The 11,618-nt window shown below is 37.8% G+C and overlaps 1 protein-coding gene across 6 annotated transcripts in view; it reads right to left on the bottom strand.

Annotated features, from left to right (window-relative positions):
• Nucleotides 1-1,047: 1,047 nt before the first annotated feature.
• PRMT7 (protein arginine methyltransferase 7) overlaps nt 1,048-11,618 on the bottom strand; it is a 44,178-nt gene continuing 33,607 nt past the window's right edge. For all 6 annotated transcript variants that reach the window (XM_030581630.1, XM_030581628.1, XM_030581629.1 and 3 more), the window contains 4 exons: nt 5,371-5,445; nt 3,707-3,867; nt 1,917-2,013; nt 1,048-1,274 (listed from right to left, as the gene is read on the bottom strand). In XM_030581630.1, coding sequence (XP_030437490.1) covers nt 1,113-1,274; nt 1,917-2,013; nt 3,707-3,867; nt 5,371-5,445 — 495 coding nt within the window. In that variant the 3' untranslated portion in view covers nt 1,048-1,112. The remainder of the gene's footprint in view (nt 1,275-1,916; nt 2,014-3,706; nt 3,868-5,370; nt 5,446-11,618) is intronic.

Here is an 11,618-nt window from a genome sequence, read left to right as displayed (position 1 = left end):
AAGTCCAAGGTGTTAGATAGCCAAGCTAGTTCCTTTACTTGTACTAATAGATTATGTATGTTTCAAAGAGGTATTCCTGTAAATTTGAGGTTAGAAAGCTTGCAATGTAAAGACATCTGAGGAATTCTTCCTATTAGGGTAAAACATTTTCATGTAATATCTACAATGGTGGATAGATGGTCAGAAATGGGCCCTTACATACCTGATCATTATGAATGAGGATTGAATACAATTCTATTTGGTAACTTAGCTTGCATGCTTCATTTCTGCTCTTGATTAAATGGTAAAGTATCTCTATTTACAGGGACTATTACCACCAACTTGTCATTTCCAATTTATCTTAATTATATATCTTAAACTTCCCATTTCTCCCTTCCAGTTTTTTGTCTGTAGCAGTTTTCAGTCAACTGTTGGGTAAAGGCTTTTTCAGAGCTGCAATGCCTTAGACACCTGCTGAATCCAAATGTTGTCACAAAATACTTTATCACAGACAACTTTTCTGTAATTAGTCACAACCCGCAAAAGGTTTCTTGGGTATCGTTAAGTGGTTTCCCTTTCCATATTAAATGCACTACTTCTTGAACTGCTCCACATATCCCATCATGGGATTTCTACTGGTAGAGTTTGAAGTCAACATCCCATATTCTGAATACAACAGTGACAGGTGCTATACAAAACAGAGGTAAATAGATAATTTTACTGTCCTAGCAAGGGACTAGATAAATTACCAGGTTAACTCATTTTCAACTAATGTCAAAGCAGGATTTAATCTGTTCATCCCTTAGGATGCTAAATTAATGTTTAAGATTTAAGAAATTTGCTTTAGATCCCCAAAATAACCTCAAAGCATTTCAGTTATCATGCTATAGCAGGCAATGACAGACGGATTTATAGTCCGATCAGCATTATGCCATCTGGCAAAACCCAGCAGGTCCTTTTCTCTCTCCTTCTCCAGTTGTGTACTTTGAAAACAAAACCAGATACACTTGAGGTAGGTTACAAAGCAGTCAGTTTGATCACAATAAAATCTTTGCTGTAAAAAGGAAACACTATCACCATCTCTCGATATATTTATTATAACTTAGAAAAGTGTCAAGTAAAAGCAGAATGTTTCATGATAATGATTTAAAACTCATGGCAATCTCGCCTGTCTTTGGGTTAAAATTTATAGCATACGTGATAGCACTAGGGAGGTCTGTCGGAGTTTCTGGTTCAAGTGCAGAACTGAAGAAATAGACAGCTTGCTTGCAGTGGGGATTCCATTTGCAATTGCCCTGTAGAAAAAAACACAAAAAATAGTCCACAACTCCAAGACACTAAGCAGTAATACCCTGATATTCTTAAAAATAAGAGAAAAACAGTTCTTGTCACCAGTCCAAACACACAGATCAACATTAACCATTCTCTCACCTTGGATTACATCCCTGTCAACTCTTACAGGAGTGATATATTATCCATTTCTTCAGCTGCAACATTTTGTATTGCACAGTGCAGTGTGAAAAAGAAAACAGCACACTTAGGGTGCGATGAAGTTAGTGAATATTTATTGTTCTTTTCCCCCAAAATGTTTTGCTTTTACTGAATTAGGCAGAGCAAAATGAATTAATCATAACTTCAAACTACAGATGGGTCTGAGCTGTGAATTTTAGCTCCAGAACTACAGCAGTGTTTGGATTTGGTTCAGATCTCTCTGTTTAAACTACTTTTTTCGCATCTAAATAGACAATTCTACTGGCATTGTACTTACATAGTACTACAATGAAGTGTAGTGAACAACTAAATCTAATAAAAAGCAGTACCAAATAAGAGAGAACCAAGACTGTGTGTCCAGGAGAGGTGGATATTTCACTGTTGTAAGTCTATAAACCTTTTCCTTTCTCTCAAAAAATACAGGTTAAATTAAATTAAGAAAATACCTTTTCATCTGAAATCTGCACAAGTCCTGTGCTCACTGAGATATCAGCAGTCAGATGATATTCCATCCACAGAACTGCTCCATGGCTCTTCCCAGTCCTGGAAAGAAACAAGTAAACTGATTCTTTTCTGATAACTTTAGAACACTTGTACCTAAAACAATGTCTCTGTTTTTTGTGAACACAGTATTTGTGTTTTATGGTATTCACCCAATCAGTTGCTTGGGGAGGAGTTGAGTAGCTGAATAGGTCAGTCATGGATGGCAACTGTATAACCAATTGCTGACCTGTAAATCTGACAAAATGCAGGGAAACTACATGGGAGCAGGCCACGAGTGTGTGTGTTTGGGTCCGTGATAATTAAAAATGTGTTCCAGGTTAGTAGGTAACAAGGCACACGTTGTCAGGGAATCTTCCTCCTCCTGCCTGGAAGATTGAGTGAGAAGGGGTTTCCTCTGCCTTCATACCACACCATTTCCCCCTTTTTTTTCTGAATCCTACAGATACCTTTACCACATCTGCTGTTTCACTTCACCCACCTCCTGCTCCACAGAGCTTGGCTGGAAGAGAGAAATACAGGACCAAGTCTGCATTCTATTTTCCACTGAGCCCCTAGTGCCTCAGGGGCAATCTCTGGCAGTATGGCTACATAAGTCATGCTGCCAGGGAACACAGCTGGTGCTGAAGCACAGGGAACGTGCACGGAACACACACGAGTCTGGCCTTTCATGGATCTCCATGATCCACAAAGAACTCCCAAGTACCTGCCAGACTTTACAATCTGTTCTGTAAGGTGGGGAGAAACCTAATCCTTGCAATAAAATGAGAATTCCTCTCCTATCAAGGAATCCTCAGAGTCTTCTCTACCAGAGCTCCATCCTGTGAGTTCTACCACAAGAAGGTATGATCTGGGCCATATAAGTACCCATAAAATGTGTATCACACAGAGAAAGCCAAGTTACAGACATTTATGTTAGCATGACACAGTTTTGCCTTTAAATTTGAATAGAAGTCCTGAAGTAATGGAAGTTAAAACCAAGTTTTCTTACTTACAAGTTTTTTGCACTAGTTACACAGTATTTCAGAATTATAGCCTACACTGCAGAACTATTTGAAGTTATTTCAATTTTAGAGACATGTGGCTATGAAAAGCCAGTTGGAATTATCTCAGAATACACGCTGCATATAGTATTTAAGTAAATGTGAACTAGCCACCTACAAATATTGATAATTACAACACAGAATGTTATATACTTACAGCTAGTAAAATGAAACCACCATAATTTGGAAGATAAACTATGTGCTGGTTCAGAAAGAACTGATTAACCACAGAACAGATGGTTATATTTGGAAAGGGGAAATAAACATCCAGATCTTGGTCTGGTTGACCTAACCTATAAATTAATTCAATCAAACGGTTAATATTTAACTCATGGTAACATACTCTATACCCGTTTGTTCATATCCTCCTTAATAACAGTGCTATTTTTAAAATACAAGTCCCTTTTCCAAGAAATGATGTACCTTTAATCTCTGTCCCAATTCCCTTTTACTTCAGCTGACAACTGACAGATCCCTACCCATGTAGGTAGGTAAAGTCTGGGTTTGAGGGTAGGCAGCAAGAAGTTACAGTAGGGTATAGTTCTGAGTTTCTGTGGCTTTTGCAACTTCGTGTCACATGTTTAATACTATTTAAAGGTGGTCCTGGATAATTACCTGTAGTAATGTACAAAAGCATTTCAGTGCAAGCAAAGGAAAAACTCATTATGCTTTTCTTAAACAATAATTCTCACCTTAACAGATTTACAGAGCCATGTGTGCTTAGAGTTTGTTGTGGTACAGTCAGTCTGAAGTCAAATGTCATAACCTCTTGGGGGTCAGACAGTGATTTGCAAGGGTATTCCCACAATGGGTGAGGCTCTGCCTCCTTGGACTCCCTAAAATTCAGAGAATTCTGAGGAAAGAGAAAAAGCTTGGTAAAGACAATCAAGTTTGCATTTGACAAGCACACTCCCTTAATCAGTTATGCTGGGTATAATGTATGATGTGGTTTGTGTGCCTCCCAGCTAGACTACAACAACATAGATAAGCATGAAGACATCAGCCCTTAGAAGATTCCAGCTAGTACACAGAATGCTACCTAAGTTTCATAAACAACACAGGCTATTGCGAAAACATCAAACCTGTTCTTCCTCCTCTAGACTTGCTTCCCATAGAATATCAGGTTAAGTTTATGAGAGCCCTGAAGACAGAGACAGACAATGGCCTGGCCCAGGTTGTCTAAAAGATCACCTAAAGCTCCAGCATGAGCACTGTGGTCAATAACTTTGGTCCTCAAGCACAACAGAACTTCCTATCACAAGTGTAAAGCTTATTTTATACAGGAAGCAGAGATTTCTGAGCTTTCTTGGGTGCCAGTCTGAGGTTGAGGAACCAGCTCCCATCACAAACCTCATCACTTTCTGTCCCAAAAGCAAGGTACACTTCTTTGACCTGCATTCTCTAGCACTCACAATCCCTAGCAGCATTTCCATAAAAGTTTTAAAATGTAGCATTCCAAGACTCCATTGCACACACAATTCTCTGGGAAGAGAAGAGAAAGAATGACCCACACATTGGTTGCCCCTACTTTTTTGTTAACTGTAAAATCGGTATTAGAAGAACCTTCTTTCCTATGCACTATACTTCACAAGGGTATTGCCAAAGTTACTTATACATTCATTTAGTGTCATGAAAACTCTGCTCTTGATAGAAAAATAAAGCAACTAGTGGGACCAACCTACACAAAGGCACTCATTTAACAGCTATAGCTCCACAGCAGATGAAGCATCTCTAAAACCGGTCACGTTAGAGAGGTCTTTCAGAAATACTTGAAAATGACCATACACAATTTTTGCAGTAAAGCTGATTAGTCCTCAGGCTTTCCAAGCTCACCTCATTACTGGCAATGGGACATGCCATTAAAGTTGGTGTCAAAGGATTAACCACTACTAGCCACGTCTCATCGCTGGTTCTTGGAAAGCGTCTGAGTCTAAGTAACTGCACTGATTACAAGGGTGTGAGGAAAAGAAGTTAATAAAACTATTGCTGGATTATTTGATTTCCATCATAAAATGCAATGAACTTTAAGAATACATTTTCTAATCCCTATTTTGAATCAACAAATAGTATGTTTTCTGAATGCTTGAAGACAGCAAAACAGCTTTGTCAGATCAAAAAGAAATACAAGGCTAAAAATCAAGAAAGGATTCCCGCCCCCCAGATATTATGTTATGTCTAACTGAGAATACCACTGACATCACTTTCAGATGAAACAATGTTCTGTGTGTTACATGCACAGATGTAAAATACACATTATTCACTCATATCTTCCACTAAATTACAGCTTTTTCCTTGCAAAGTTAAAACTTAGCTATGTCACATTCTGCCTAAAGACTTTAGATGATCCCTTTCTTACCTTAATCATGTCATCCATAATGTGAACATCAAACCCTTCACAGGTACCACATGGGCTTCGAATTCGCCACAAGTCCTAAGGAGGGAAAGCAAGTATTCCTTTTAGGGAAGAATTTTAGTTGTGAGCCAAGCTCTTAACTATATACTGCAGCCAGCTGAAAAAGATAGGAAAAGGGTTTGTTTGTTTTTTTAAACGTTTTCAGGCCAGTTGAATCAGGGGATTAATAATGGGACATATCACCTTCAATCTTTGGGTCATAGGACAAAATACAGATCCAGTTCAGGAACAACCTAAGGTTTTTACTGTCTTAGTTTGTTGGCTTTTGTTAAACAATTGGTCTCAGTTCAGTTTCCAGAGGACAAATGCCTAAATCACAAGGGGTATCTTTTTGCTCCCTAGACACAAAGGGCACATAGACTGTTATCCTTTCAGCGGTGGATCCTCCAGGTTGGGAGGCAATGCTTATGGGTCAGTGTGGAAACTCTGCATTTCTTCCACCTATGCTGTTCCATCATTGTGGATTAATATGAGACTTTTCCTAATTTTTGCTGTAATTCTTACAGCACTTTAAATTGTCAGTCTTCATATAACAGCACTTCACCTCAACCATTAAACTGAAGAAACAAAAACACGTAGACTAGTGGTTTTTAACCTGTTGTCCACAGATCCCTGGGGGACTGCAGACTATGTCTAAGACTTTCAAAGGGGCCACACCTCCATTCAAAACTTTTTAGGGGTCTGGTCTGCAAATGAAAAAAGGTTGAAAACCACTGATATAGACAAGCAGTTCTGCTAAATGAAAGAACATTTCTCTGCAGAATGTGTATTTTAGTTTTACTGTTGTAGCATAGGACATTTTCATTCTTGCTTCCTATTTATCTGCTATTCAGATATAGCCTGATAAGACAAACCAAACTTAGTTTATTGAAGATAAATAAATTCTACATTAATCATATTTTGGTAACTCAAAGTATTCTAGCCTCTGAAATCAACCCACCTATATGCATCTATGAAGTGAACTTTTTTTTCCCTTCAGCTAGACTTTTTCCACTCATGATCAACAGGAAGAAATAAACTTTTCTTTTAAACCACATGGTCCAAATGCCTGTCACATGAGTATTTTGGTTCATGCTTAATAACCAGCTACATTAATGCTAAGGCAACACTAGAATCAAAAGTTGAAGCCACTGTGAACTGTGAAATTCCACAAGTGAAATTTCTTACTGAGTTTTCTTTTTCTGGCTGTAAAGTTTGTTGCACTATTCCAGTCACAATCATACCAAGATCATCTACAAAATTACCTATTCTAGCTGGTTGAATGCATTTGCACAGACTAAAAAAAGAAAAAATTGTGGCAGATCTAGTTTCAAAACACTTGCCTGAAAGATCAGAGCAGCATCTGTACATTTCACCTAGTAATAAGTACACCTTAGAACATATCCTGGACGCACTATGAGATTACTAAAATCAGGTTTTTAAGGAAATGCATATAGTGTGTAGTAGTGTTCCCAAAAACAAAGGGAAAATAAATCCTTAAGAATGGACACCGTCGTCTAAAATAAACAATATATCAGTTCTATTTCTACAGCATGGAATCTGTATTACAATGATTATGAATGATAAGCAATCCTTTTAATACAAGTCAAAATGCTACCACACAGATGATACAAAATTATCCTGCCCTCATACTCTGCCTTGCCTACTGGAAATCAAAGTCAAACTGAAGTCAAATATTTTGGACAAGTAGACTAGGGGAGTGAAACAGGTTTCTGGTAAGGTGCACTGGTCCCAGATAAGTTGGATGCAGGAAAAGTGTTTTGTTTATGTAGTGGACAGTTGAAAAATTTGGGATTAATGCTCTATGAGAGATTTTTGCATATCCTTAACAGTTTTGTTTCAGAACTAAAAAAATGCTACTGTCACTAAAGGCATGGCTGTTTTCATAGTTCATTGAACTTTTATCACTGTTCAGAGCATAAAATAATAAAACACTACCTCTAAATGTACGTACTAGAAACTTAACAGAGCAGATAATCAAATTGCTCAAAATATGTTATAGTCACAAAAATGATAATATTGCCATTGCTTTAAAAAGCGGGTGTGGCAGTTGTGCAATCCTGCATGTATATCCATAACCATTCCTTCTGATGTAGGCCCTATTGAACGCTTACACAGATGAAGCTTGTACCCAACCTTGTATCTAATAATATGGGAATGACACTGAGAAATGTGGCATTAATCAGATTAGAGTATGGCTCTAAATCATGAAAACCTGTATTTCTCAGATATTATGTCTTAGATAATGCAATATTCAGTTTGTCAATGAAATAAAAATTATCGTTTGACAATAAATGCAGCATGGTCAAACTAAACCTCTGTTTGTAATTTACCATACTACTAAGAAACCACAGAACTAGAAGCACAGGTATAGTCTGAATCTGGTCCCCTAAGACTACATCTTACACAGCAAAGGAAAAAAAACCCAGTTTCTGAGTGACAGCCGATTTGGGCTCACAGGGTTGTTTCAGTGCTGTGTAGACTTCCAGGCTTCGGCTTTGGGACCCTCCTACGCCACAGAAAAGTCTACACAGCAATGGAACAGCCCAGCGAGCCCAAGTCAGCTGGCATTGGCCAGCTGCTAGTTTTCTTGGCTGTGCAGACACACCCTCACAAACCAAAAGCTGACCAATTATGGAACCTTTGTAGTAAATAAATCCTATTGTACTCTCTGGAGTCTTGTGTTCTTCAGTCAAAAAATATATATCTTCCACTCAGTTGGGAGAAAAAGCTTTTAAAATACCTGAGATTAAAATACTCAAAATAGATTTGTGTTTCAGAAGGAAAGGCCAATATATTAAAGCCATCAGCTATAGAATCTTTCAAACAAGATCTAAATGAAGGATGTAGGCATTATTACCTTCTCAAGCAATTACCTGCAGTTTTGCTAGCTTTGCCCCCTCTTCCTCCAACAGATTTCTTTAGAAAGCTGAACTGTTTTATAGTTCCTCAAAATGGACATTACACCACCTTTGCATGCCTGGTGAGTTTATTTTACCCATCAGGTAGTTCTTTGTACTCTGCATTATGAACATACATCAATATTCCCCTGGATATTTGAACACCACCACCCACTGAAGCCATGAAATTATTGTAAAGCAGCCTTTGTTATGTCATCAGCTTCTTTGCTTATTACTGTCACATTCTCCTGTAGCAGACTCCCAAAACCTGATCTCAAAAGTCCTTCTGAGTTGGGGCTCTGTTTCTTTCTTCCTCACCACACTTCTCCCTCCAGTCCATTATAGTTCTTACCATAAGGGTTAAGAATCCTAAAATAATTGTAATTGTAGGCTCGAACAGACACTTGGTGACAAAATCAGATTAAAAAAACTTTAAGATTGGTCTTCAATGGCATAGAGAATGCAGAGATAACTGCCACTAAAATCACCTAACAGAATGTTCTGGGAACATGTCAGTGTTCCAGATGAGTTGCTTCTGTACCTCATTCTTTTTCAAATTGAACTTATCTGAAGAAATGCCAAAGTTTCATAACATCCCTAACTAAAATCTGTCTTACAGCATGAATGCTGTGTACTGAAATGTTTCCGAACCTTTAAACTAACACAAATTGGGCACACGGTGCTTTGATGAAAAACGCACACTCAGACAAGCCATTACAGATGTAAGTGTTTAGTCTTCCGCAGCATGATTAGCCCCTATCCTACACATCAGATCTATTACTTCAAAGAGCAGCATTACTTCAGAAACATTGCAAACTGTTCTGTATTCTCAGAGCAGCCTAGACAGGAAGAGTAATAAGGTCCTAGGAACAAAGAACAAACACCTCTGATCATCAAAACAAAGCTGAACAGTCATTTTAGAGGTCCATGTTACCAGATGCCACAGGAAATCTGAAAGCATGAAGACCTCTACAAAACGTGAGTGCTAGTTTAGCAGAACAAGAAGTTACACAAAGTCTTTCCAGAATTCAGGAAGAACTTTTACAACTCATTATTATAACAGACAACATGTAGTATCAACTGAGGATTTGCCTCATTATTTCTTCAAAGAGGAATGAGGTGGGGGGAATATGCAAGACTCTGAACTGCATATAATTTTGACACGTTATTACTAGTCTTTACCTTTCTTGTGGCAGGATTCTATCACTCAGACAGAGGCAGAGGTATTTCCTATGAAGGATTTTACTAGCTATAGTGCTCTCAAAATTGCCCTTCAGCAACACTTATTGGAAGACAGCAGCTCTTATTTTATCTAATGAGTCAATGAACAGGTAGTATTTCAGTTCAATGGTCATCTATTTACAAGACCGTTGTGCCAATCTTTAGTGGAGGAGCAAACTCACCAGTTTCAGAAAAACTCATTTTATTCCCATTTATTGCTGTAAAGAGCTAGCTCAATGTTTCTGCTCACACCAGGTCTTGTTCACTGAATTTCTACTTTACACAGAAGGTCACAATTATGCCATGAGCCAGATAAAGACTGTTCTAAATTATGCTGAATGCATCAAAAGCTAGGGTAATTATGAAGCATCTCTAACCAGCCTTCTATCCAATAACCTTTAGTACATTTGAAAGGATTTAGATCGATAAGTGGAACAAATAATTTAGTGCAATTCTCTAGAACGGTGGTGAATATCCCCCCTTTTATGACATTTCTCTTTTGGCCTTTAGATGCTGTGGATCTTCTAGGGTTATTCAACAGTGTCAAGGATTAAGAAATTTATGCTTAACCTTTTCTTTAACTGCAGTCATCACTTAGGTTATATTTTATATAAAAACTGATCAAAGAAAGGCCTGTAGAACAAATGGTTTCTGCTCTCCATTCATTCAAGCTGCAGGAAGAAAAGGCCAAAATCAGCACACTCTCTGAGGGAGGGGAGAAGAACCCCACCACTATCTTTAGCACCATAAGATTCGTTAAATTACAGTGCTTTCTTGTACAATGAAATTTATTCAAAGCAGCTTAAATTTTCATAAGTGACTGTGATTGTTGGTGCTTCAGTTTTCAAGTGTTCAACTTGACACATCATACAAGGGCCCAACTTTCAGAGGGTAGGCGCTCATCACTTTGTGAGAATCAGGCCTTTTCAATAAGTCTTGAGCTGGGCATCCAAAAATTAAGGCACCCAAAATCACTAGTCATTTTGGAAAATTTAGGCCATGTCTATTTTAAAGCCACGCAGATACAGAATTCTAAACCAAGTAAATATTCTAACATCATGGGTTTCATTGTACATGAAAAAATATCCAAGGAATATTTACAGTATTAGTTGATTACCAAAACAAAATTTGCTGCTTGACATACTTTGTTTTATCAAAAACAGACTTGTGTTTCCAAAGCAGACAGCTTAACAATACTGGTTACATGGACCTGCCCTTCATGGATTTGTTCTCAGGAGGAAGAGCTAAACATCAAATGGCTGGATATGAAGATGAGTGTACAAGAAGCTTAAGGAGACCATCCTGCACTAGGTATGTATTTAACTGCCACTGCCAGCAAAGGGAGTTGTGTGCGCTTGTGTGTAACAAAGGAAGATATAACCCTAAGTCTGCAATGTTCTACTGTGCACCTTTTTCTTAACGGAAGAAAACTCATTTATCTATTGTTCTGTTTTGTGAGAGTGCAACACATTAATGTTTTGTTATGTTATGTTTTATAACACACTATATTTGATATGACACACTAAACAGCTCTCAACAGCTTGTCTTTCCTCAGAATAAGAAACTTTTTATATGATGGAGACAAAGGCAGCTATGGAAAGATTAAGGATCAATACAGATTATTTATACATACAAAAGACACTATACATTTTTAATGAACTACAGACGTCTTTGTCTGAATGGCTTTTCTATCCTCACTATGAGTGATAGGCAAGTTTGGCTAGAGATTTACAGGGAGGTAAATACATATGTGCTGTAAAACAGGGACTAATCCCAGGTCTCCCAAGTCCTAGGTAAGTGCAAAAACCTGGACCATCCTTCCTCTGGTCTACTGTAAAGCAAACCCACATGATGATCATGCATTTCCTCATTTGATCAACTTGAAAAAGAAGTCACTTTTCTCTGAGTTCTTTTAAAACCTTATTGTGGTTACAAGCAACACCTATGATTCCTAAAATTGAAATGGGAAAGGAGCTAGTACATAAGATAATTATTAAGATGTGGCCCATGATATGAAAAGGTTGAGATTCACCCTTCCACTAAAATGTTGCAAACTTAACATTAAAAATT

The sequence above is a fragment of the Gopherus evgoodei genome, chromosome 12 (genome assembly GCF_007399415.2).
Source record: "Gopherus evgoodei ecotype Sinaloan lineage chromosome 12, rGopEvg1_v1.p, whole genome shotgun sequence".
Lineage (NCBI taxonomy): Eukaryota > Metazoa > Chordata > Testudines > Testudinidae > Gopherus > Gopherus evgoodei.
This window is presented reverse-complemented; position numbering and strand designations above follow the sequence as displayed.